Genomic DNA, 27,984 nt, shown 5'->3' on the forward strand with positions numbered 1-27,984 from the left:
CGACTACGGCTACCAGGCTGGGTCAAAAGGCATCCTCTCGGCCATCTGCGCAGGCGCCAACCTGGAATGAAAGGGGCGAGTCGGAGGGTGGGGTGGACGGTGGCTCAGAAGAGCTCATAGGAAACTGCGGGGAGGGGATGAGGGATGTGAGGGAGGCCGTGAGGAAAGCGGGAGAAAGAGAGGAGTCTTGAGATCGGAGTTCCATGTCAGGAGCTGACCGTAAAGATGACGTCGGAGTATCGAGGAACCTGAAGTTCAGGGTAAACCACAGAGCAAATCCAGGGCAGCAACTCAGCTTTCCCAACTCTTAGTTCATCGCTCCCTGAAAGTGTCCTCTGGGGCGGCCCTTGAGCCCTGGAAGCTTTTCCAGGAGAGGGCCGGGGCCCCGGGGACTGGAGGGGGCGGGGACGCGGAGAGAAAACGTGAGGGAGAGAAATACACGTGAGGAAGGGTGCGTTCGTGGAGTCCGAAGACCAGGTTACGTCCCCCGGGGCCTTGGCTCTTGCTGTTCCCTTTTCCTGCAGGTGTCACGAGCTCAAGTCTCTGCTCGTGGATGACCTCAAAGACGACTTCTCTGACGTGTTGTATCATTCCACCTGTGTTTTAAGTACTATGATTTACCAAAGCCCTTATCTCACCACCCAACATGAATCCAGGGATTCTTAACTTGGACTCTGATACAGGAGCGAGCTTCCGGAAATCTGTGAACCTCCCGAAATGTCCTGTAAAAGTTAGTAGGGCTTCCCCGGTGGCTCAGCGGTAGAGAATCCGCCTGCAATGCAAGAGACCTGTAGGAGACACAGGTTTGATCCCTCGGTTGGAGAAGCTCCCCCTGAGGAGGAAATGGCAACCCATTCCAGTATTCTTGCCTGGAGAATCCCCATGGATAGAGTATCCTGGGGGGCTACAGTCAATGGGGTCGCAAAGTCGGACATGACAGATGGTTCGAACACGCCATCTGCACATTTTTCTAGGAAGAAACAAGGTGGCTCTCTCTAGAGCAACCGGTGTGTAATATTTTAATTGTGGATCCTTGGCCGTTTGCATTGTTCCAGAAAGTAGTATCTAGAGCTTGCCGAAATTCCAGAAATACAAGATGAAGACTTCAGTTTTTAAATCCTTTCTTTGTGGCAGCCTCTCAAGATCCCGGAATAAGAACAGCCATCAGCAACATGTCCTGAGACATCTACCTAAAGCATATCAGAAAACAAGCTCCTTTGGGTTTGGGGGAATCTTTCCAGACTTGGTCATTTCTTCAGTGCTTTGTGTTTTCAGGAAGAAAGGAGGGTGCCTTGCTAGGATGAACAAAAGACATATAGTGAGTGGAAGTGGCTTGTTCTAGGTTTGCAAGGTTGGTTGGTCCCACTCTGCCTCACCCCCACCACTTACTGACCTGTCATCTGCCAAGTGAATTGGAAGAGGAAAGTAATTTGATTATATCAAAGATGTCTCCTAATGCTGCACTCTTATATTTCATGGCCTCATCCTGTGTACACTCAGCACTTACATTTTGCTAATATTTGGTTTCGGAGTCCATATGAATAGAAACAGTTTCCTGGCTCTGGTAAATTGACAGATCCCACTGTCATCAGTCACAATCCTAACACCTGTGTATTATTGTCAACTATGTTTCATCTCCAAGTCAAACAGTGCCATGTATGCTCAATACTAGTTTAAAGGTGTCATGATACTGTTGAAAGATCATCGACTTAAAAATCAGATTATTAGAGCCCAGTTCCAGCTGACCAGGTATGTGTGGTGAACTGGGTGAGGTTCTACACCTGCCTCCCTGGATGGGAGGAGTGATTGGGGGAAAATGGATCCATGTATATGTATGGCTGAGTCCCTTCACTATTCACCTGAAACTATCACAGTGTTAATCGGCTGTACCCCAATACAAAATGTTCTTGGTGTTAAGAAAATAAAAATTAAAAAAAGATTCTGCACCTGGTGAACAGGCAAAAGAACACCTGTCCCGTTTCTTCAAAACGTTACTCTGAGGATCAGATGACATGGATGTGAAGGTGCCTTGTCAGCTACAAAGTGTCATGCCTGTGTACATGCTTTCCATTTTCATACCACTCGAGTGTCGGGATCATAGACTGTCAGAGCTGGAAGGGATCTTAGTGCTGTGGTAAAGAATCTACCTGCCAGTGCTGGAGATACAAGAGACTCAGGTTCAATCCCTGGGTTGGAAAGGTCCCCTACAGGAGAAAAGGGCAACCCACTCCAGTATCCTTGCCTGGAAAATCCCACAGACAGAGGAGCCTGGGGGCCACAGTCCAAGGGGTCCCAAAGAGTTGGACGTGACTGAGTGTCTGAACGAACACATGGGATCACAGAATGTCAGAGCTGGAAGGGTTCTTAGGAGACCAACAAACCCAATTTCTTTTAAAGGTAAAGAAACTGAACCATAATATAAAAGGTCATTGATACATAACATTGTTGAAGGAAGCTTGTAATAAACCAGTAAGTCATTTTTAAATTCATTAACAATTTTAATCTTTATCCTATCGCCTTGCTCAGAGAGTCATTAAGTGTACCTAAGGTATTATAACATTCCATAGAGAATGTACAACTAACAAAGTCTCCTCAAGCCTAGAAATTTGCCAACTAAATGCTCTTGGACCAATTAATCTCAGTACTGTTTATCAAGTCGAGAGTTGTAGTGCTACTATATCTCTGACCTCAGATTTATTATAACCCAGAGATGGTCAGTTTAGGCAAACTATCTCAGAATGTTTTTTTAATGAAAGGGACTCATAATTAAAAGTCCAAGCTGGATCCCACAGAATGAAGTGATTCCATGGGCTTTGCATAAAAAATTTAGTAGACCCTCAATTCTTTTTTCTCTGCACCCATCTGGATGTGATAATACCTAATACTTTTTCTTCTTTTTAGTGGAATCCCTTGGCATAACTATGCCTATCCCTTGGCATAAACTATGCATGCTGCTGCTGCTGCTAAGTCACTTCAGTCATGTCCGACTCTGTGCGACCCCACAGACGGTAGCCCACCAGGCTGCCCTGTCCCTGGGATTCTCCAGGCAAGAACACTAGAGTGGGTTGCCATTTCCTTCTCCAATGCGTGAAAGTGAAGTCCCTCAGTTGTGTCCGACTCTTAGCGACCCCATGGACTGCAGCCTTCCAGTACTGGAGTGGGGTGCCATTGCCTTCTCTGAAACTATGCACACCCCTCTCCTATGCGTGTGTGCTCAGTCATGTCCAACTCTTTGTGACTCCATGGATTGTAACCCACCAGACTCCTTCCCAGGCAAGAATACTGGAGTGGGTTGCCATTCTCTTCTCCAGGGTATCTTCCCGACACAGGGATGGAGCCTGGGTCTTCTGCATTGGCAGGTGGATTCTTTACCACTGAGCCAACCTGGGAAGCCCCTTCCCCCTCCCGTATTCCCTACCAAAAATTAGACACTTAAACAAGAAAATCAATCTGGAGAAAGCAAGCTCAGTTCTTCCAAACTAAGCATCAGAGCCTTGCAGTGTATCTTCACCCCTCCCCTTGTCTGATGATCACTCAATTTCTGCTAGTGTCACCACTGTTGCTATAGAAGCAGTGATATCACCAGCTGTGATTCTGATGTCACTCTCCAGTCCCAACTAGGGGGAGGTACATGGAAGGCTGGGGGAGGAAACAAGATCTTGAGCTGAGCACGAACATCCCAGCATCTTCGTTGACTTTAAAAGTATCTTCTAGAGCCTTCTGTGGTTCACTCTTCCAGTGCTGCAGAGGTAGGAGATCCCACTGGACTGGCGAGACAGCCCATTTTCTGATATTCTGTGGTTAAAAGGGAGAATTCAGTGACAAGGAATGGGTAACTCTTAACATTCAACCTCACCTCCCTCTTGTCCCAGTTAATGTCAAGTCAGATTCTTCTGGAAATAAATGAGCCTCTCCTTCAGCACAATGATAGTAGATGGTAGCTACCTACCATCTTTGCTGTTAAAGTTTTAATTTTGTTTCAGATGGACTAGATGTCCTTGGCCATACTTTTGCAGACATGAGGGCGTCTGCTTTTCAATTTCATGATGTGACTGGAAGCTTGACTACCTGCTGACTTCCTATTCATGTGTGGGCTATTCCAAAAGTTGGGGGTGGGGTAGATTTTTTTGTCTGTTTTTTTGATTGATTTTTTTTCCAGCGCTCTAATAACAAAATCAGATTAGTACTGCTCTGAGTCCCAATTCTCATTCACTTTCATCCTCTCTTATTTCTGACTCCTTGGCTAGACAACAGAGAACTGGGGCGAAGCAGAACATATATAGCTATGTGGAGACAACATCTGTACTAACAGGGCAATGGAGAAAGAAGTTATTAACAAAGGGAAGTGAAAATATAGGAAATCCACAGGAAAGCTTTACACTGAATGGTACCACTGAGAAAAAGATACACACACAGAGACTCACAGTCTTCTAATCCTTAATTTAAACAAAATTGCATGAGACTGATTTCATCAACGGCCACATTTACAGAGTGTCTACTGTATGCTTTGCATTTAGAGAAAGGGAATGAGAGAGAAAAATAAAACATATTAGAATATATTCTTCCTTTTTAAAATTAGTAATAAAAAGCGGCCTAGTAAATTTCAAAACTTGATCAGATACATATCAACTCTACGAAAGCTTCACATACGCTGCCTGTAATTTGAGTATTTCTGCGAGCTTAGGAACCTTGAGTAAACAGGAGCTCTTGCTTATGATGAACACAGGAAACGTCCTGAGATGGAACTGGGGTCTGGGATACAGCTCCATAAACAAGCCCCTCTATTATTTATGCCTCCCTGGCTGGCGTTCATGGTTTGCACTCCTCACTTATCACTGAGGTGATAATCATATGGACATTTTAAAGGAACATTTTAGGTCAGTCCTTCTATTGTTGCATTGGGTCCCCCTATCGGCCATAGGAAAAATTCTTAGCTTCCAGAAGGTTAACCTGCAGAGCTGTAAATATCTCAATGAATCTATCGATTGGTTTTAATAGTCCCTTTATGGGTGTCAGTTTCCTTATCTTTAAAATGAGAATGTTACAATAAATGATTCTCAAGGTCCATTTATCTTCACATTGTGTATAGTTAGCCTTCTTTCCTCATCAAACTTAATAGATAACAGCATCATTTGTCTCATTTATTTTCCATTTAATTCCAGGATATTACTCACGCACTTTGAAGTTAGGAAATGGATGAATCCGTTAATTAACTCAAATCTCTAGATTTTCCTTCTCTCTTTTCCATTTCATTATGAGACATGTATACAAATTTAGAAGTCTGAACAGCACTACCATCAAAAGGCATTTAAGTACCTTGGTATATACACTATTATCCAGGAAAATTTAGGGAATTTAAAGTCTAAAACAACTTCACGGATACAAACAAACATGCAGAGGATATAGAAAATAAAATAAAAACCTCTGGACATATGTAGGTGGAAGTGTTTGTTGAATCTATGTAACGAGTAAGTGTGAAATAAGTATAAGAGCACTTTTGAGATAATTGATTCATTTTTATTATTGGGATAGATCAGATCAGATCAGTCACTCAGTCGTGTCCGACTCTTTGCGACCCCATGAATCACAGCACGCCAGGCCTCCCTGTCCATCACCAACTCCCGGAGTTCACTCAGACTCACGTCCATCGAGTCAGTGATGCCATCCAGCCATCTCATCCTCTGTCATCCCCTTCTCCTCCTGCCCCCAGTGTCTCCCAGCATCAGCCTCTTCTCCAATGAGTCAACTCTTCGCATGAGGTGGCCAAAGTACTGGAGTTTCAGCTTTAGCATCATTCCTTCCAAAGAAATCCCAGGGCTGATCTCCTTCACAATGGACTGGTTGGATCTCCTTGCAGTCCAAGGGACTCTCAAGAGTCTTCTCCAACACCACAGTTCAAAAGCATCAATTCTTCAGCACTCAGCCTTCTTCACAGTCCAACTCTCACATCCATACATGACCACAGGAAAAACCATAGCCTTGACTAGATGAACCTTTGTTGGCAAAGTAATGTCTCTGCTTTTGAATATGCTATCTAGGTTGGTCATAACTTTCCTTCCAAGGAGTAAGCGTCTTTTAATTTCATGGCTGCAGTCACCATCTGCAGTGATTTTGGAGCCCAGAAAAATAAACTCTGAAACTGTTTCCACTGTTTCCCCATCTATTTCCCATGAAGTGATGGGACCAGATGCCATGATCTTCGTTTTCTGAATGTTGAGCTTTAAGCCAACTTTTTCACTCTCCCCTTTTACTTTCATCAAGAGGCTTTTTAGTTCCTCTTCACTTTCTGCCATAAGGGTGGTGTCATCTGCATATCTGAGGTTATTGATATTTCTCCTGGCAATCTTGATTCCAACTTGTGTTTCTCCCAGTCCAGCATTTCTCATGATGTACTCTGCATATAAGTTAAATAAACAGGGTGACAATATACAGCCTTGACGAACTCCTTTTCCTATTTGGAACCAGTCTGTTGTTCCATGTCCAGTTCTAACTGTTGCTTCCTGACCTGCATACAAATTTCTCAAGAGGCAGATCAGGTGGTCTGGTATTCCCATCTCTTTCAGAATTTTCCACAGTTAATTGTGATCCACACAGTCAAAGGCTTTGGCATAGTCAATAAAGCAGAAATAGATGTTTTTGTGGAACTCTCTTGCTTTTTCCATGATCCAGCGGATAGAAGATCCTCTAATAAATTATTGGATAAATATTTATACCTTTGGCAAGTCTCTGGGGTGAGCATATTCTCAAAAGGAGTCAAGCTTTGTGAAAGCCTTACCACCCTATCAAACTTGAGCAAGTCATTTCTTTTTTCTCAGATTCTCAAGTTTAAGAAAGAAAGAAAAATTGAGCTATCCAGAATTAGCAATAGGCGGTATTCATATATATTCATTCAGCAGATAATTGTAAGGAAGATAATTGATCTGGAAGCTGGTTTTGACATTAATTGTGAATTCACTTTGTCACAAAAGGATTCATTTCTCCTGAATCCTCAGAGGAGAACTTACGAAGTGTTTTGAGATCCACAAACTCAGGGCACTTACTCTCCATTCTAGCTACTGAATTCTGACTTCCTGTTCAAGCCAAGTTTGAAATTAGGCTAAAACCTTTCAGTGTCCTTGTTGTTAAATAAGTCTGTCTGCCAATGATTGGAAAGTGGAGAATAATGATAGTCATTTCAGAAACAATTGGTCAGATGATAAAACCCTTGTTGTTCAAAGGTTATTGCTGAACCACGAAAAGATACCTGGATTTTTGGCCTCCAGAGGAGAAGAATTCAATCTGGGACCAGAGACGAGGCTTGATCACTCAGAGCTCTTGTCCAATAGAGTTTTATTAAAGTATAAAAGGGATAGAGAGAGCTTCTGACATAGACATCAGAAGGGGCAGAAAGAGTACCCCCTTGTTAGTGTTAGCAGTGGAGTTATATACTCTCCAATTAGTTATTATAGTGAGTCAAAAGAATGTCTGGAGGTTGTAAAGACCTCACTAGACATACTCCCATAATTTACATTTTAAGATAACAGGATTAGCCAGAAGGTTTTTCCCAGAGACTGTCCTCAAGCAGGATACATTATTGTAATATAATCCTAAGGCATGTAGAGGGGGAAAAAAGTTTGTCCTTTCTTCCTCATTGAGAATTCCAGACCTCTCTCTCCTTGGGGACCCCTGGACTTCTTATCAACCTGCCTAGGAAATGACTCTCTCATTGTCATGTAGGAACCACGAGACAGCAAAAATGATATCTGTACTTTGAATGTGAATATCATTTTGTGCTCATCATTTGTGTATCATATGTGAAAAATAATAGGTCAAAATCATTTGGTAATGAGAGCAATAAAGTTCAGAGGTAATATTAGTCATTTTTATTTGTGTCTTTCCATTGCAGATTCCTTATATTTCATGGAAGGAGTGGGTAAACTTAGGAATAGTGAAGACAACAAGAAATTAATCCAGAGCTTTCCTCATATCTCAGAACCTGTCCTCAGTAAGAGTAAGTGACCACACAACTTCCGTACTTTCTGTTCTTCGTTTTCATCCCTGCTTTTTAATTGTGCTGCTGCTGCTGCTGCTGCTGCTGCTAAGTCGCTTCAATTGTGTCCCACTCTGTACGACCCCATAGACGGCAGCCCACCAGACTTCCCTGCCCCTGGGATTCTCCAGGCAAGAACACTGGAGTGGGTTGCCATTTCCTTCTCCAATGCATGAAAGTGAAAAGTGAAAGTGAAGTCGCTCAGTCGTGTCCGACTCTTAGCGACTCCATGGACTGCAGCCTACCAGGCTCCTCTGTCCATGGATTTTCCAGGCAAGAGTACTGGAATGGGGTGCCATTGTCTTCTCCGTTTAACTGTGCTGCTGCTGCTGCTGCGTCACTTCAGTTGTGTCCGACTGTGCGACCCCATAGACGGCAGTCCACCAGGCTCCGCCATCCCTGGGATTCTCCAGGCCAGAACACTGGAGTGGGTTGCCATTTCCTTCTCCAATGCAGGAAAGTGAAAGTGAAGTCGCTCAGTCGTGTCTGACTCTTAGCGACCCCATGGACTGCAGCCTGTCAGGCTCCTCTGTCCATGGATTTTCCAGGCAAGAGTACTGGAGTGGGGTGCCATTGCCTTCTCCAGTATAGCCTAAATAGGGCTTTCCAGGTGGCACTAGTGGTAAAGAATCCGCCTGCCAATGCAGGAGACACAAGAGATGCGGGTTCGATCCTTGGGTCAGGAAGATCCCCTGGAGGAGGGCATGGCAATCCACTCCAATGTTCTTGCCTGGGAAATCGCACGGACAGAGAAGCCTGGTGGGCTGAAGTCCATGGGGTTGCAAAGAGTCAGACACGACTGAGCAACTGAGCATGTAGCCTAAATTAATCAGTAGATCCTATTGACATCATCATGTTCCATTAGAAGTCATGCATTAAGATGAAATGTAAATCAGAGATTAAGAGACTTGCACTGTCAACAGTCTAGGCAACCTGTTTCTATGTCTTTTTTTTTTTTTTTTTTCGGCCAAGGAACAGTGCCTTCCATTTCTTTATTCATGGTGATGATTCAAGCATATGAATATTTACATAAAACAATGAGCTGCTGAGAGACAAAACAAGGTTTAACTTCATAGACAGTAAAAACTTCATTGTTAAGGGTTTAAAAAAACATTAAAATAAGGTACCAAGAAGCTTACAAAATCTCAGAAAAAAATGTTTCAAAGAATAAACAATTGTCTTTCTGGAGCTGGCGAGTCTGTTGCAGAGAGGATCTCTCCATATAAGCCCAGGGATTTTCAATTCTAGGTGTCTGTTAGAATCACCCAAGGAGTTTTTAAGAAATTCAATGCTGTGACTTCCTGGTGGTTCAGTGGCAAGATTCTGGGCTCCCAATGCAGGAGGCCTGGGTTTGATCCCTGGCCAGGGAACTAGATCCCACGCTGCAACTAAGATCCGGTGTGCGTGTGCATACTCAGTCGCCTCAGTTGTGTCTGACTCTTTGCGACCCCGTGGACTGCATCCCTCCAGGATCCTCTGTCCATGGGATTCTCCAGGCAAGAATACTGTAGTGGGTTGCCATTCTCTCCTCCAGGAGATCTTCCAAACCCAGGGATCAAACCCACTGTCTCCTTCTGCTCCTACATTGGCAAGGAGATTCTTTACCACTGAGTTACCTGGGAAGCCCAAGACCTGGTGCAGTCAAATAAATATGAAAAAGAAAAAAGAAAGTTTTATCCACTTGTTTCCAAACCCTAAAACCAGTGAAATAAGGTTCTCTGAGGATTAGTCTCTCAGATTCGGTATTTTAAAATAGTTGATTCAGGGTTTTTAAGCAAGATCCTTCTAAGGTCTAATCACAATGTAAAACCCATGGCTTGTTCAAGGAATCTATTGTATCACAGTATTAGGAAGAGTGAAAGCTCTTTCCCCAGATCAGTGACCTAAGTTAGTGATTGGGGGATAAAAACAACTGCACATCCTTTTGGGAGCATGAATAGGTAGCTCTTGAAAGATCTTATGCTGCTGCTGCTAAGTCGCTTCAGTCGTGTCCTACTCTGTGCGACTCCATAGACGCTCATCAGGCTCCCCCGTCCCTGGGATTCTCCAGCCAAGGACACTGGAGTGGATTGCCATTTCCTTCTCCAGTGCATGAAAGTGAAAAGTAAAAAGTGAAGTCGCTCAGTCGTGTCCGACTCCTAGTGACCCCATGGACTGCAGCCTACCAGGCTCCTCCACCCATGGGATTTTCCAGGCAAGAGTACTGGAGTGGGGTGCCATTGCCTTCTCTGGAAAGATCTTATATTTTCTTTTTAATAATTACCCATAATGTTTTGTGCAACAAAAATAATAAACCCACTTATTGTCATTGTTCAGTCACTCAGTCGTGTGCAACTCTTTGCCACCCCATGGACTGTAGCCCACCAGGCTCCTCCGTCCATGGAATTTCTCAGGCAAAAATACCAGAGTGGGTGGCCATTTCCTTCCCCAGAGGATCTTCCCAATCCAGGAATTAAACCGGATTTTTTTTTTTTTTTTTACCACTGAGCCACCTGGAAACCCACATATAAATAAGTTTAAATTGTGTATAATCTGTGTTTGCATTGTGTTGGTTTTGTTTGTGGGGGAGATGTCTACCCTCCACAAATAAAACCTAAAGTCCTTTAAAACAAATATTTCCAATTAACCAGACATTCAATCACAAATAATGTTCCATTTATTTCAAGCGCTTTTGGACTTTATTTTGACAGAATTTTAAGCCAATGTATTTGTTAAAAACAAGATATAAATATGTGTATCTATTCACAAAGATGTTTTGGGGGCACTGAGGAGAAAAAATTGGCCATCTCATTCCTCCTTGTTTATCGAGAAATATAGGCCTAAGCAACACTTATAGCAAAAAAAAAGGGAAACTTAGGTGAGGAAGCCTGATAATGGAATTCTGACTTGACAAAAGAGGGCAAAGAGAAGCTTTTCATACTTGTAGGTTATCGGTGGGCAAGTATGATAATTAGTCACATTTCCAAGAACTATCAGATAAGATGCAGTGTTGCAGAAAGTCGATGAGACTAAGCCCACAGTCTAATCCTCCATGGATTAGGAGTTGGTGCTCACTGGTGAGATGAAGTAGTAAAAGCAGTAAGCATAAGCAATTATTTCAAGAAAAATGACTACAAATAAGAAAAAAGAGAAACAGTAGCTAGAGGAAGGCTTGGGATGGAAGAATACATGTAAAATAAAGATCAGCTTTCTGGAAGACCAGGTAAATGGTGGTGCCATGACAGAAATTAAGAAATAGAGCAAAGAGTTGGGAGGGTTATGAAAAAACCAACATCAGCCAGGACATCACTACCTCCAAGGCCCTTTGGATGGTGCATAAGACATCTCCTTTCTCTTGCCATTCAGAAGTTTGGTGGAACCATGGAGGCTGAGAATTCCCCAGGACTTTTGACTAACTGGAAGAGGGATTATTCTTAAGGAAGCCATCCTACACTTATTGCTAATATAAGTAAGTTAGTCCTCTAGAAATCAGTTACGACAAAGCCTGCATTACTTAGAAAAGTTGGTGGGGCAAGAACAGAGAGGGAAAAGTCAGTTAATTCTATTTTGATCAAGTTGAGCTTCGAGCATATACTGAAAATCCAAGATGTGAAAGGGTGGTCAAGCTAGGACACAGAATATGTTCAGGTTCGTTCATGAGCAAACCATACTAAGCACCTCTAGAAGACATCGCTTCATGGGAAATAGATGGGGAAACAGTGGAAACAGTATCAGACTTTATTTTTGTGGGCTCCAAAATCACTGCAGATGGTGACTGCAGCCATGAAATTAAAAGATGCTTACTCCTTGGAAGAAAAGTTATGAACAACCTAGATAACATATTCAAAAGCAGAGACATTAGTTTGCCAACAAAGGTCTGTCTAGTCAAGGCTATGGTTTTTCCAGTGGTCATGTATGGATGTGAGAGTTGGACTGTGAAGAAAGCTGAGTGCTGAAGAATTGATGATTTTGAACTGTGGTGTTGGAGAAAACTCTTGAGAGTCCCTTGGACTGCAAGGAGATCCAACCAGTCCATTCTGAAGGAGATCAGCCCTGGGATTTCTTTGGAAGGAATGATGCTAAAGCTGAAACTCCAATACTTTGGCCACCTCATGCGAAGAGTTGACTCATTGGAGAAGAGGCTGATGCTGGGAGGGATTGGGGGCAGGAGGAGAAGGGGATGACAGAGGATGAGATGGCTGGATGGCATCACTGACTCAATGGACGTGAGTCTGAGTGAACTCTGGGAGTTGGTGATGGACATGGAGGCCTGGCGTGCTGCGATTCATGGGGTCGCAAAGAGTCACACACGACTGAGCAACTGAACTGAACTGAACTGAGAAGACACCAGCCTCTGGTCTTGCACTAGAGACACATGTTCTAAGGAAATCTTTCTGTGGTTTGGAGCTGAGAATGCCGAGGTCCAGAGTTAAGTGGGTCTGAAGTAACTCTCAGGACAGATGTCTGTGGAGAGCATCACTCCTGTTTTCCTCATCTCAGTCATTTGTCTTACTACTCCTCACTTCCATGAAACTAGCCCTTTTGATGATCCTTCTCCTTTTTTCTACTTCCAGATGTCGGATAGGGTTGACTGGTTACAAAGCCAAAATGGAGTATGCAAAGTTGACGTCTATTCCCCCGGAGACAGCCAACCCCAAGACTGGAAAATGGTAAGGGTCAGCCTCCTTATAAATATGGAGTTAGGAATATGTGGCGTGCCACTAAGAGTAGCCTTATTCTCTCCACTGCCACCTCTTTTTTTTCCTTCATATTTTTGGCCACGCTGCCTGCAACATGGGGTCGCAAGGAGTCGGGCACGACTGAGCGACTAAGCAACAACAACAAGCAGGTTTATTATTTTTGTTATGCGAAACATTATGGGTAATTACCAAAAAGAATTAGTTCCCTGACCAGGTATCAAACCCATGCCCCCTGCAGTGGAAGTGCAGTATCTTAAACACCAGACCGCCAGGGAAGCCCCACCACCTCTTATTTTTGAAGATGAAATTCTTGGGGGGAAAAATGAACTCCTTTAGAACAAAAAAATTCCATGTATAATTTTGGGGGGTAAAAAAATCCTATAATATGATACTTAGTACGAGAAATACACCACAGTTAATGAAAAAAAATGTACAACAGTTGTAAAACTTTAGTCTTCTAACAGAAAGAGACTCAAACAGAAATGTCCTCAAAGTTTATAGATGTGTAGGATGCCTCAAAATTCTCAGAATTATAAACTCTCGTCTAAGTGATATTGTTCTCCCTCATCCTTCAACAAACATTTATTCCACACTTACTTACATAGTATCAGGCACTGTTAAGTCAGAGTCCCGTCAGAAAAGGGAAACCATGTCAGTAATTTAATACTAAAAAACTACTCAGTAAGAGGTATTTAACTAAGTTCACTACTAAAAGCTTTGAAAGAGGATTCTAATAAGAGATCCAGAAGCAGCAAATGCAGAAAGCAGCTACTACCCCTAGGCTGAAAGAGTGAATGAGGAAGAAAGTTAAGGCTCACAAAGTCCCCTTGCCCTCACGAAAAGCTGCTTCAGATCTCCTTGGAGAGTGTGCCCTGCAGCAGGACAGCAGCCTGCATCCCAGTGGCGCTCAAGACACTTGCCAGAGGGCACAGGGGACCAGAAGGGAAGCCCCTCCCTCCTGTGATGAACAGGTAGCACCCCTCCAGTGCCCTCTGCCAACAAAGCCAGCCACCCAAGGAGAAATGTTTAAAGGGTCCAGCTCCAGACTCACAAAGCAAGACCAAAAAGGGTAGACTTGGACTTGAGAGACAGTAATGAATGACTGGCACAGACACTGTGCTGAGTCTTAGGGTCAGAGATACAAAACTAAACTCACCTGTCCAGAGATTAAAGAACCCTTCTCCTTCCAACTGGCCATAAAGTTCCACACTGATTTGAGCCTTAAGATGAGCAAAAAATACTAGCCAAGTAGGTTTTCTGTTGTCTCTTACCAACAGAGAATAGATCTCTGTAAACCACTAATCCATTAAAGAAATCACCAAGTGGTGAGATAATGAAACCAAAATTCTCAAGCATTGCTGCCACCAATGATTGGTGGCTGTGGAAGGACAAAAATGAAAACCAAAAACTAAACTAGTAGAGAGGAAAATGTAAACGGTGCCTAGAACACCATCTCAGGGGGGCCAAGAAGGAACACACTGGGTACAGTACTCCCACAATGACCTTCACCTCTGTTAAGCAAAATCTGCTGGACATCTTGACAAAGATTTGCAAAACTGTTAAAAGATTATTTTCAGAGAAAGGTGAAATAATGACTCTCCCATGAAAATAAAATAGACTCATGTGAAAGATTTTATTGAACTCATTAATGAGATTTTATTTAATTCATTAATGGTGCAGTTCTAAGAAAAGTCCAGAAAAAAGAGACCTGTATGTAGATCAGGAGTATTGGAATGAACTGTGCAAATGGAAGCCAAATGGACATCTTCCAAAGTGGGAGAGAAAGTCAGTCATTCTTTCCTGGTCAGAATTAACATGTGTGTAGACAAAAATTATACTGCATTGCTAACAGTTATCTATAGTTTTCAGAGTTATCAGGTATTTCCAAGAGAATCAGAATCAGAAAACGTGGAGGAGTATGCTATAGATTGTGCAGAGTTTTCTACAAATTTCCCTATAGTAGCTATTATTCAAATTAGGAGAATAATTTAGAGGGCTTTGAACCAAGTTCTGTGGCCCACAAGCAGCTTAAACCAGGCTGTAGAGGTCCAGCTGCTTTTGTCTTCTTCCCAAGTCATCCAGACATTACAGTAGACTGCTGACTGTAGGGGTGGAGAGAACCAATTTCAGAGTCTGAACTGGATTTGAATCCTGGCCCCCACCATGCGCTAGCTGTGAGATGCTGCATATGTGTGTGTGTGTGTGTGTGTGTGTGTGTGTGTGTGTGTGTGTGTATGTATACATACAGGGCTTCCCAGGTGGCGCTAGTGGTAAAGAACCCGCCTCCCAGTGCAGGAGACACAAGAGACGTGAGTTCAATCCCTGGATGGGGAAGATCCCCCTGGAGGAGGAAATGGCCACCCACTCCAGTATTCTTGCCTCGAGACTCGCATGGACAGAGGAGCCTAGAGGGCTACAGTCCTTAGGGTTGCAAAGAGTCAGACAAGACTGAAGTGACTTAGCACTTAGTGCATATATATACACACAGACACACACACACACACACACACACACACACACACATCCTCTCCCTTTTGGATTTTCTTCCCATTAGGTCACCACAGAGCATTAAGTAGAGTTCCCTGTGCTGTATAGTATGTGCCCATCAGTTGTCTATTTTACACATACTACCAGTAGTGTATATGTGTCAATCTCAATCTCCCAATCCCCACCACCTCCCCGTTTCCCCTTTTAAAATACCAAATTATTCTTTAAAGATGAGCAGTACTTGTGGTTATCCTCAGAGAGATGTAACTCCAGTAGTTACAGTGATCCCTTAGATTTGATGGTAAATAGGACACTTTCACTGGAGAAGGCAATGGCACCCCACTCCAGTACTCTTGCCTGGAAAATCCCATGGGCGGAGGAGCCTGGTAGGCTGCAGTCCATGGGTTCACGAAGAGTCAGACACGACTGAGCAACTTCACTTTCACTTTTCACTTCCATGCATTGGAGAAGGAAATGCAACCCACTCCAGTGTTCTTGCCTGGAGAATCCCAGGGATTGGGGAGCCTGGTGGGCTGCCGTCTATGGGATCGCATAGAGTCGGACATGACTGAAGCGACTTAGCAGCAGCAGCAGCAGCAGGACACTTTCACATACATTCTTATTTTAGCCTATGTTCAAGTGAAGATTATAAATTAGGTCAACATATAAACATATGCATATGCTTAGCACAGCTAGCATCCACCAAAGACTCTGCATTCACTCAAAACTAATCAATTGTCCCACAGATATTAATTCCTTATTTACAAATCAGATTCTTAACCTAAAGCATCCCCAGTAGTCCACTGGAAGCCACTGAGCATATCAAGATTGTGCTTGTGTAGCCCGGCACACAATTATGATTAATTATGCACCACAGTCCTTGAATTTTCTGATATTTTGAAAACTATACTTGTAATGAAAGTGAAAGTGTTAGTCACTCAGTCGTGTCCAACTCTTTGTAACCCCATGGACTGTACCCTGCCAGGCTCTTCTGTCCACGAGATTCTCCAAGCAAGAATACTGGAGTGGGTTGCCATTCCATTCTCCAGAGGAATCTCCCTGACTCAGCAATCGAACCCAGGTCTCCATCATTGCAGGCAGATTCTTTACTGTCTGAGCCACCAGGGAAGCCCTATACTTGTCATAAGAGACCTAAATAAAACAGATCAACCATAAAAATAGTAATGAATAGCAATACATGAAAAATCTGATTTAGTGCAAATTGGAACTCTGTAGCTGATGATTGTCAGATCTTAAGGATCTATGTTGTTAGGGGTGACACAGTACAGTGGTTGAGAGCAAGAGCCCAGGAGTCACTGGTCCAATTGGAACTCCTCCTCCATCAGTGATTAGCTGTGTAACCTCTGGTAAGTAACTAACTTAATCCCTCAGTTCTTCAATTTCCTCTTCTGTTAAAATGTGGATAATAAGAAAGCTAGCCCCACTCCAGTACTCTTGCCTGGAAAATCCCATGGATGGAGGAGGCTGGTAGGCTGCAGTCCATGGGATCGCTAGAGTCGGACACGACTGAGCGACTTCACTTTCACTTTTCACTTTCATGCACTGGAGAAGGAAATGGCAACCCACTCCAGTATTCTTGCCTGGAGAATCCCAGGGACGGGGGAGCCTGTTGGGCTGCCATCTATGGGGTCGCACAGAGTCAGACATGACTGAAGCGACTTAGCAGCAGCAGCAGCAGCATTTAAGTTTATTGCCAGAATAATAGTGGCTTTCTAGGTGGCTCTGTGGTAGTCTGCCTGCCAATGCAGGAGATGCAGGAGATGCGAGTTCAATGCCTGGGTTAGGAAGATCCGCTTGAGGAAGAAATGACAACACACTCCAATAATCTTGCCTGGGAAATCCAGGCAGAGGAGCCTGGTGGGCTACTGTCCATGGGCTTGTAGAGTCAGACATGAACTGAGCACACATGTGCACACACAGAATAATATTAAATGAGGTCCTAGTTTTAAAGTACTCAGAACAGTGCCTGATATATAGTAGGTGGTGGTGGTGGTTTAGTCAGTCAGTCGTGTCCAACTCTTGCAACCTCATGGACTGTAGCCCTCTAGGCTCCTCTGTCCATGGGATTTCCCAGGCAAGATTACTGAAATGGGTTGCTATTTTCTTCTCTAGGGGATCTTCCCAACCCAGGGGTTGAACTCTGGTCTCCTGCATTGCAGGCGGATTGTTTACTGATAGCCACTAGGGAAGGCTGATATACAGTAAGCACTCAGTAAATGTTGCTTCCATCTGTTGGGTTGATGGAGGAGTTGAGACGTGAGAGGGGCGACCATTTTTGTGACTGCTCTTTGAGGTTGTCCTGAATATCCTGTGTCTTTACTTTGTTATAGTCGGATGAATCCTTGTCTATTTTTAAGGAAGCCTCACACGATCCCATCAGAGTGCTCAGCTGGCTCCGCAGAGACCTGGAAAAAAGCACAGCAGGATTCCAAGACATTAGGTTCAAGCCCGGAGAATCATCGCTCGGCAGGGAAATGGTCAGCTCAGGAGACCCACGCAAAGGTTTCTGCGTGGACTATTACAACACCACCTCCAGGGGAAGTCCAGGGAGGCTGCATTTTGAGATGAGTCACAGAGAGAACCCACACCAGGGCCCCACCTGCAATGGGAGCTCCGTAGATGAAGTCTCCTTCTACGCCAACCGCCTCACAAATCTTGTCATCGCCATGGCCCGCAAGGAGATCAACGAGAAGATTGACGGCTCTGAAAACAGGTGTGTCCACCAATCAGTGTACATGGGGGATGAGCCTCCACCCAACAAGAGCCTGAGCAAGGTGGCGTCGGAGCTGGTGAATGAGACCGTCACTGCCTGCTCCAAAAACACCCCATCAGATAAGGCTCCGGGCTCTGGTGACAGAGCCTCGGGGACATTACAGAGCCCCCCAAATTTAAAATACAAAAGCACTTTGAAGATCAAGGAAAGCAACAAGGGAGGCAGGGGTCCAGACGACAGGCCTAGCTCTAAGAAGTCTTTCTTCTACAAGGAAGTATTCGAATCTCGTAACGCGGGTGATGCCAAAGAGGGAGGAAGGACCTTACCGGCGGAGAGAAAGATGTTCAGAGGGTATGAAAGGCCCGATGACTTCACAGCTTCCATCAGTCAAGGGATCATGACCTATGCCAACAGTGTGGTGTCCGACATGATGGTCTCCATCATGAAGACCCTGAAGATCCAGGTGAAGGACACGACCATTGCCACCATCGTGCTGAAGAAGGTCCTGATCAAGCACGCCAAAGAGGTGGTCTCCGACCTCATCGACTCCTTCATGAAGAACCTCCACAACGTCACGGGGACCCTCATGACGGACACGGACTTTGTCTCGGCCGTGAAAAGAAGCTTCTTCTCTCATGGAAGCCAGAAGGCCACGGACATCATGGACGCCATGCTGGGGAAACTCTATTCGGTGATATTTGCCAAGAAACCCCCTGAGACAGTCAGGAAAACCAAGGATAAGTCTGAAAGTTACTCCCTCGTCTCTATGAAAGGGATGGGTGACCCTAAACACCGAAACGTCAACTTCGCCTCCATGAAATCAGAAGGTAAAGTGAGGGAGAGAGTATGCACCCCCACGCCCAAACCCGAGAAGTCCTGTGTGGAAACTCTGGGGGAACACATTATCAAAGAGGGGCTGACCCTGTGGCACAACAGCCAGCAGAAGGAAGGCATATCTGCATGCCTCCAGGGCTCACCCTTCGTCACTCCCAAAAGACAGTATAAACCTGTGCCGGACTTTCCCCTGGGGTTCCCTTTTGACCCCTGCAACTTCAGCCTCCCTATGCAGTGCCCAGAAAAACCTGAGAATTTTATGTGCGACTCAGACTCCTGGGCCAAAGACCTGCTTGTGTCTGCTTTACTTTTGATCCAGTACCACCTGGCCCAGGGAGGAAACATGGATGCACAGAGCTTTCTCGAAGCTGCTGGCACCTCCAACCTGTATCCCACTAAGTCTCCAGCCGTTTCCCATGAGTCCAGCCTCCGGTCTCCCCAAGTGGGAGCTGACCCAGAAGAAGTGGAGAAGAAGGACCTAATGAGCGTTTTCTTCAACTTTATCCGGAACTTGCTCAGTGAGACCATTTTCAAGAGCGACCATAGCTGTGATCCCAAGGCAACCAAGGAAGACAACAGCCCCCAGTGTGAAAGACCCGTCACCCCTTCTCCCGCCAAATTAAATGAATGTGATGAGACTGGGGGTGCTTTTGCGGGGCTCACCAAGATGGTGGCTAACAAACTTGATGGCCACATGAACGGGCAGATGGTAGACCATCTGATGGACTCAGTGATGAAGTTGTGTCTCATCATTGCCAAGTCCTGCGACTCTCCATTGGCAGAACTGGGAGACGACAAGTCTGGGGATGCCAGCAGGCCAACATCAGCCTTCCCAGAGAGTTTATATGAGTGTTTGTCCACCAAGGGCACAGGGACTGCAGAGACATTCCTACAGAATGCCTATCAGGCTATCCACAACGAACTGAGGAGTCTATCAGCACAGCCCCCAGAAGGGTGCACAGCACCCAAAGTGATCGTCAGCAACCACAACCTGACTGACACCGTGCAGAACAAGCAGCTCCAAGCCGTTCTTCAGTGGGTGGCCGCCTCTGAGCTCAACGTCCCCATTCTGTACTTTGCGGGTGACGACGAAGGAATCCAGGAGAAGGTAAGGCGGTAGAGCCAGGGCTTTGAGGAAGATTGATTAGGGTTAATGAGGGTTTTAAGTACTTTTTCTTTCTAAATGGGAAGATAGCTCCAAGAAGGGTAGGATGGGAACAGTAAACATTCGAAGCTCAAAACTCATAGCCTAGCCAATGGGTAAATTAAAACTAGATTTTTCCCAATAAGAGGTGTATCAAAGGGAAAAGAAGATATACACTTTTTTTTTCTCTTTCTTTCTGTGTATCTAGATGGGAATGCACAAATAAGGAGCCTCCAAGTGAGTTGGTGAAAGGATCAGAGTAAGGCCTGGGCTCAGACTGAACTCTGGGTAGGACAGCTTTGCCCAAAGAATGAGAAGGAGACGCTGGGAAGCGTCCTGGGGATGTGTTGGCTGGGGGCAAAGGGTTTAGATTCATAGTGTTTTCAAGCCTGTCATACCTCTCTTTGCTGGTGATCTAGGAGCCATTAGGGATTTGAAGGGATTCAAAAAATAGCATCCCTCTTCCCCTCACCCGTGGAGAAGGCAATGGCACCCCACTCCAGTACTCTTGCCTGGAAAACCCCATGGACGGAGGAGCCTGGTAGGCTGCAGACCATGGAGTCTCGAAGAGTCAGACACGACTGAGCGACTTCACTTTCACTTTTCACTTTCATGCATTGGAGAAGGAGATGGCAACCCACTCCAGTGTTCTTGCCTGGAAAATCCCATGGACGGAGGAGCCTGGTAGGCTGCAGTCCATGGGGTCACTAAGAGTCAGACACGACTGAGCGACTTCACTTTCACTTTTCACTTTCATGCATTGGAGAAGGAGATGGCAACCCACTCCAGTGTTCTTGCCTGGAGAATCCCAAGGACGGGGGAGCCTGGTGGGCCGCCGTCTATGGGGTCACACAGAGTCGGACACGACTGAAGCGACTTAGCAGTAGCAGCTTCCCCTCACCCTAAGTTCCGAATCAATTGATAAGTAAGACTAAAGAATAAGGCAGACAGAAAATCAGCTTATTATTGTTGTTACTGATAAAGGTAAGTGTGCTTTCTGCCTCCTTTCTTCTCCCAATTTAGGCCTCAAAACTGCTCATGGAAGGGAAATTTTGAGTCTGGGAAGCTTTTCTTTACGTAGTTGGTGCTCCATGCTAATGAAGGGGAATTGAGAGACCACCCCCACAATATACACAGTCTCTCTCTCTTTCTCTCTCTCAGGGTTGTTGTTGTTGTTTTCTCAACATTACTTCCTCTCAATTAAGAGAAGTGGAACAATGGCATTTACTAATTAAGTAATAGGAGGTGGCACCAGAGGCTGGGGTTATTATAAAAAGCATCCGTCTTCTTAGAAACCAGAGGATATGGAGGAAGAGGCTTTCTCTGTTTGATGCATGGGGTTAGTAGCGCTTATAACTGGGTTACTTGGTGTATCTGGTGACCAGGAAGACACAGGACTGTACTGCACACAGAATAGGCTACACTCAGCCTAAATGAGAAACTGTCTCTCCTGTCGACTTGCTCCTTTTGCAGCAACAGTACTCTGTAGGCTTGTTCCTTGCGTGTCTGTGCACCAACAGTGTTGGCCAGTGCAGAACCTCAGGCTCCACTCCTGACCTACAGAATCAGAACCTTTAGCAAAACCCCCAGTTGATCTGTGTGCCTGTTCCACGTTGGGCCAGAGGACAGAACATGGAGATCCAATCTTAGATTTACCCCTAAGAGTACTTGCTTGGCAAGTTCTGTCTGTTCACAGTTTTTCCAGTCTGTAAAACAAATTATTTTGTGTGTGCGTGCTTAGTCACTCAGTCGTTTCTGACTCTTTGTGACCCCATGGACTCTAGCCTGCCAGGCTCCTCTATCCATGGGATTCTCCAGGCAAGAATATTGGAGTGAGTTGCCATTCCCTTCTCCAGGGGATCTCCCTAAACCTGGGATCCAATCCAGGTCTCCTGCATGGCAGGCAGATTCTTTACTCTCTGAGCCACCAAATTATTTTCATAAGTTGCAATTAGCAGAGGAGCCAATATCGAGGAAAGCTTTAGACTAATGAAAAAATCTAAAAAGAAGCATAGCTTTCACATGTACAGTATGTGAAACAGGCTTTGTTCTGACACCATCTTTTAAGTCTACCTCATCCTATGTAACAATACATTCTAGATTATTTTGAATTAGAATGTCTATGCTACAATTCTCTAGAATGAGACAATAGACTTGCAGGCTTCCTTCTACACACACACACACACATTTTCTTAAAGGAAAAGAGTGGGAAACATGACCAACAGCACATGCAAATGTCACCTAGTGAGTAGATTTGTCCTGAGCAGCAGCATATTTTTAAGAAAAGTTGGATGGCGTATACATCAAAGAAACTATGTAAATATGAGTTGCGAATTTTTTTTTGGAAAGAGACTTAATATAGGCAACTATTTTCATGCTAATGCTGGTGATTAAATCTGGCAATACCAGCATACCCATGAGCCCAATTCCTTTAAACAAATTTGTATCCATTTTTAAAAAACTGTTGGTGACACCCTGCAGCATGTAGGATCATGGTTCCCTGGCCAGGGCTGGAACCCAGGCCCCCTGTACTGACAGTGAGGAGTCTTAACCATTGGACCTCCATGGACGTCCCTGTATCCATTTTTGAATAGGTAATGTGTACATACTTCAAAATCCAAAGGCACACACAAAAAAAGATGCACAATTAAAATTAAGGACTTTTTCTCATCTTTATCTCCCCATTCCATTGCCCTCCCTGGAGAAAACCATTCTGATCAATTTCTTGTTTATCTTTCCAAAAATGCTTATGCAGCATACAAGTTAATACATATTTGTTGTTCAGTTGCTAAGTCGTGTCTGAATCTTTGCGACCCCATGGACTGTAGCCCACCAGGCTCCTCTGTCCCTGGGATTTCCCAGGCAGGAATACTGGAACGGGTTGCCATTTCTCTCTCCAGGGTACACCAATTCGCACACCTATTAAAAGAAAATGAGAGCACCTGTTTCCCACATAGCAACTAACCTACAGTCCATGCCAAACTTTTGGTCTTTGCCAAGTGTTGCCTTACTTTGCACTTATCTTTTTAGGAATGATGGTGAATATCTTTTCATGTGTTTAAGAGCCATTTTTGTTTTTTAAAAATATGTATTTGGCTGCACTGAGCCCTTTTTGTGAACTTTTAGTTGTGGCATCTGGAATCTAGTTCCCAGACAAGGAATTGAACCCAGGTTCGCTGCCTAGGGAGCTCAGTGTCTTAGCCACTGGGCCACCAGGGAAGTTCCTAAGAGCCGTTTTTGAATTTCCTTTTTCATGGATGAATCATTTGTTTGTAAACTCTGCCCTTTTTTTTCTGCCAGGTTGTTGGTATTTTTCTTATGGATCTGTGAGAGTTTTACATAATACAAGGAAAATAGCCTTTGTGATATTAGATATGATTTTTTTAATCATTTGATTTTTGATTGATGTTTCGTTTTGTTGCTTTTGCCATGAAGTATTATTTTAAATGTTTACGTGGTCAAATATGATAGTTCATCTTTTATTTTTCCTAGATTTTGTGTCATATTTTGGAAAACATTCTCCACTACAAGATAGTAACAAAACTTCCCCATGTGTTCTTTCTCCTAGCACAGTTATGATTTTTTTTTAAATGTTTAAGGCTTTGGTCCACTTCAAATTCATTTTTATACAAGGTGTGACATAGGAATTCAGTCTTATTTTTTTCCAGATACCTATATGTCTTTGTTTTTTCCCTAAGCTTTCTGTTCTATTCCATTGAGTCATTCATCTGTTCTTACTAGTTTAATACTATTTTAATAGCATATTACTTTAATTATTGTAATTCTGTCATATGTCTTAATATTGATAGGACTAGACACTCCTTTTTCTCTGTCTCAGAATTTTCTAGGCTATGTTTCTCAGTTTCACCCCCAGCCACTGGTAATCATCAACCTGCTTTCTATCATTACAGATTTGCCTTTCATTTTAGAAAATAATGGAGTCGTAAAGTATGTAGCTTTTTACATCTGGCTCTCGACTATTAGCATAAGGTTTTTGAGGTTTATCCATGTTGCAGTATGTATCAGCAGTTCATTCCTTTTATTGCTGAATAGAATTTCATTGTATATGTTTTCTCTATTGATTCACCAATTAAGAGACATTGGGGTTATTTCCATTATTTTGCTATTATGATTAATGCCTCTATGAACAGTCACATACAAGTCTTTGTATGGATATATATTTTCACTTCTCTTGGTTGACAAGGAGTGTAACTGCTGCATTTTATGGTAAGTATAATTTCTTAAGAAACTGTTCAACTGTTTTCCAAAGAAGCTGTACCATTTTATATTCCTACCAGCAATTTCATTGATTTCAATTTCTCCATATCCTCATCAACATTCTGTTGATGGATTATGTTCTGTTTTTAATTATAACTATTATAGTAGTTTTTGATTGTGAATTTAATTTGACATACATACATTAAAATGACTAAAGATGTTGAGCATCTTTTTATGTGCTGATTAGCCATTCATATATAATCTTTGGTGAGTTGTCTATGTAAATTGTAAATCTTTTGCCCGTACTTTGACTGGGTTGTTAGAAAGTTACAAGAATTCTTGATGTATTCTGGATACAAGTCCTTCACCGGATATATATATTTTGCAAATACTTTCTGTCAGTCTGGAGCTTATTTTTTTTACTTAATGGAGTGTTTCAAAGAGCAGAAGTTCTTAACAATGACATCTAGTTTAGTTTTTACCTTCATTGCTTGTACTTGCGATGTCATATCAAATAAATCTTTGCCTAACTCCACTGTCCTCTACTGGAGGCAGTTTTGCCCCTAAGGGACATTTGGCAATGCCTGGAGACATATTTTGTTGTCACAGCTGGGAAGGGAGGGGAGTTTAGCAGGGAGAGGCCAAGTGAAAGTGAAAGTGTTAGTCAGTCGTTGTCCAGCTGTTTGCGACCCCACAGGCAAGAATACTGGAGTGGGGTGCCATTTCCTTCTCCAAGGGATCTTCCCAACCCAGGGATTGAACAGTTAGTTATGTTTAGTCTGCTTTTCCTTTTTGTTTTTCCTTTTATTGTCTTCTTTTGAATTATTTTTAAACATTTTTCCGTCTTCCATTGTAATCCATCTGTTGGGTTTTGCTATATCTCTTTGTGTAGTTTTTTGTGGTTTCTCTGGGCACCACAATCCATGTACTTAACTTGTCAGAGTCTACTTAGAGTCAACCGTGACCACTTAGGCTAGAATGTAGAAATCTTCCTGCCCTATGGGGCCCTTCATCCTTCTGCCTGAGACTGCCGTTATTTTATGTAATTAGCTGCCTCAGTTCAGTTCAGTTCAGTCGCTCAGTCATGTCTGACTCTTTGCGACCCCATGAATCGCAGCACGCCAGGCCTCCCTGTCCATCACCAACTCCCGGAGTTCACTCAGACTCACGTCCCTCGAGTCAGTGATGCCATCCAGCCATCTCATCCTCTGTCATCCCCTTCTCCTGCCCCCAATCCCTCCCAGCATCACAGTCTTTTCCAATGAGTCAACTCTTCACATGAGGTGGCCAAAGGACTGGAGTTTCAGCTTTAGCATCATTCCTTGCAAAGAAATCCCAGGGCTGATCTCCTTCAGAATGGACTGGTTGGATCTCCTTGCAGTCCAAGGGACTCTCAAGAGTCTTCCCCAACACCACAGTTCAAAAGCATCAATTCTTCGGCGCTCAGCCTTCTTCACAGTCCAACTCTCACATCCATACACCAAAGGAAAAACCACAGCCTAATTTAAAATTAGCTGCCTAAAATCTATTTAATTTTATTGCCTAAAATCCTTAGGCAATATTATTTTTCCTTTCAACCATAAAACATATTTTAAAGAATGGAGGCAAATCGTTCATCATTTATCCTGAGATTTTTACCATTTCTGTTGTTGTTGGTTTGCTCCTCATGTTCCCAGTTTCCTTCTGATACCATTTTCCTTCTGTGCAAGGAAACAGAATGCACTTTTCTCGCGATGAATTATCTTAATTTAATCTGAAGTTTTATTTGACCTTCATTCCTGAGGCATATGTTTGCTGGACATAGAATTCTGGTTTGACGGTTCTTTTCTTTTAGTGCTTAAAAAGTGCTGTTTCACTCCTCTGTCCTCTGTGGTTTTTGATGCGAAATTCGCTGTCATTGGCACTGTTGTTCCCTCATGTATAACGTGCCATTTGTCACTGGCCACTTTTAGATCTTTTCCTCTTTTTCTTTCAGTTCAGTTCAGTCGCTCAGTCGTGTCCGACTCTGCGAGCCCATGGACCACAGCACGCCAGGCCTCCCTGTCTATCACCAACTCCCGGAGTTTACCCAAACTCATGTCCATTGAGTCGGTGATGCCATCCAACCATCTCATCCTCTGTTGTCCCCTTCTCCTCCTGCCCTCAATCTTTCCCAGCATCAGGGTCTTTTCAAATGAGTCAGCTCTTCGCAGCAGGTGGCCAAAGTATTAGTTTTCAGCAATTTGATGGTGATAGGTCTTGTGAATTACGGGGGTTCATCATATTTCAAGTTCACTATGCTTCTTGAGTTTGTCTGTATGTCTGTTAGAAAACTGGGGAAGCTTTCATGCATTATTTCTTTAAATATATTTCTGCACTACCGTTGTTCTTCTCTAAGGACATAAATGTAAAACCCTCTGGAACTGTCCCACAGGCCCCTGAACTCTGCTTATTTTCTCAATCTTTTTGAAGGAGGCTTATTCTATCTCTTATACTGTTCAATACGGTTAATTTCTATTGCTCTGTCTTTGGTTTTCCTGTGTTTCCTTACTCATCTCCACCTACTTAGTCTTCATTCTGGATTTGGTATTATTGTTTAGCTGTACAATGACCATGTTTAACTGTACGGTGACCAGCTGTACAATGAGTCGTCGTTCTGTCTCCTCTTTGCAGAGACTTGTCTTTCCATCTGTTTCAAGAGTATCCTTATGCACTTCAGTCTCTGCCTGAAATTTCCCCTGAAAAAACACCTGATATTTGGCCTGTTAATCTGCCCTTTGAACTTCTCATAGAGTCAGTTGCAGAACGCACAAAATGGAAAGCTGGTTCCTTTGTTGCCACACGGATTCCAGATGAATGGCAGTATACTGGGCTCATATGAGAATTCTTGCTTGGGCTTTTCTCATTTTATGCCTGGGAAGAGGATTAAACATAGGGTTCAGAGACTTGGGTATGGGCAGTGCCTCCACTGATTTCTGGCACTGTATTACTGACAACCGTCACCTCTCAGGGCAACATTTTCATGGGGGTTGAATGCATCTTTGAGTCACCTTCCTGCTCTATCATCCCAGGGCTCTCTGGCCTACAGGGCTGAGAAAGCAGCATCTACATTGTCCTATGGCTCTTTCTCTCCTGTCTGTGTGGTCTCTGGGCGGTGATGGGAGCCCATTTTATGATGTTACAGTGAGCTTAAGAACTTCAGAATCCTTAGAAGGCATGAACACCATTGACCAAACAGCCACTGGAAGCAGGAAGTTTTAGTCTTTGTGGGACATCTTCCATATCACGGGCAGGGGGTTGTCGTTTAAATGAAGGGCGATGGAACCCACTTTCTTTTTCAGACAAGCCAGCGAGTGTCTCGGTTTTGGAAGTAGTCTCAGCACCTCCCTGGAGGCCGTCCTGTGGCCAGGGACCTCCCCCAGCTCTCTGGCCTTGAAGGCCCCGCTGGACCCTCTGTGGGATGCTCTGCCTCCTCGACTTCCGCTTTCTTTTCCTCCCTCAGCTACTTCAGCTCTCGGCAGCTGCCGTGGAAAAGGGGCGCAGCGTAGGTGAGGTTCTACAGTCGGTGCTGCGGTACGAGAAGGAGCGACAGCTGGACGAGGCGGTGGGCAACGTCACACGGCTGCAGCTGCTGGACTGGCTGATGGTGAACCTGTGATGGGGGCCCGCCGCCGCCCCTCTTTCCCGCAGTGGGCCCCGCCCTCGCCCCTCCCTTCGTCCTCACTGCCGCGGCCCCCTTCTCCCGCCTCCTCACAGAGCCCCAACATTATCTTCATACCACTCACATCTAAGACACGTCATCGTGCGCTAGTCCCTGGATTTTGCAGATATTCTTGTCCATGCGAGCAAGGACGTAAAATAAAAATTACAGATAAATGGC

At 44.1% G+C, this 27,984-nt stretch overlaps 1 protein-coding gene across 4 annotated transcripts; it reads left to right on the forward strand.

The window, feature by feature from the left end:
• The first annotated feature begins 95 nt into the window (after positions 1 to 95).
• AKAP3 (A-kinase anchoring protein 3) lies at positions 96 to 27,984 on the forward strand. Of its 4 annotated transcripts, none has more exons than XM_015471316.3 (5): positions 96 to 260; positions 7,886 to 7,990; positions 12,583 to 12,678; positions 17,547 to 19,871; positions 27,607 to 27,984. In XM_015471316.3, exons 3-5 carry the CDS (start codon positions 12,583 to 12,585, stop codon positions 27,760 to 27,762), a joined length of 2,577 nt encoding a protein of 858 aa, XP_015326802.1. In that variant the 5' UTR covers positions 96 to 260; positions 7,886 to 7,990; the 3' UTR covers positions 27,763 to 27,984.

The sequence above is a fragment of the Bos taurus genome, chromosome 5 (assembly GCF_002263795.3).
Source record: "Bos taurus isolate L1 Dominette 01449 registration number 42190680 breed Hereford chromosome 5, ARS-UCD2.0, whole genome shotgun sequence".
Lineage (NCBI taxonomy): Eukaryota > Metazoa > Chordata > Mammalia > Artiodactyla > Bovidae > Bos > Bos taurus.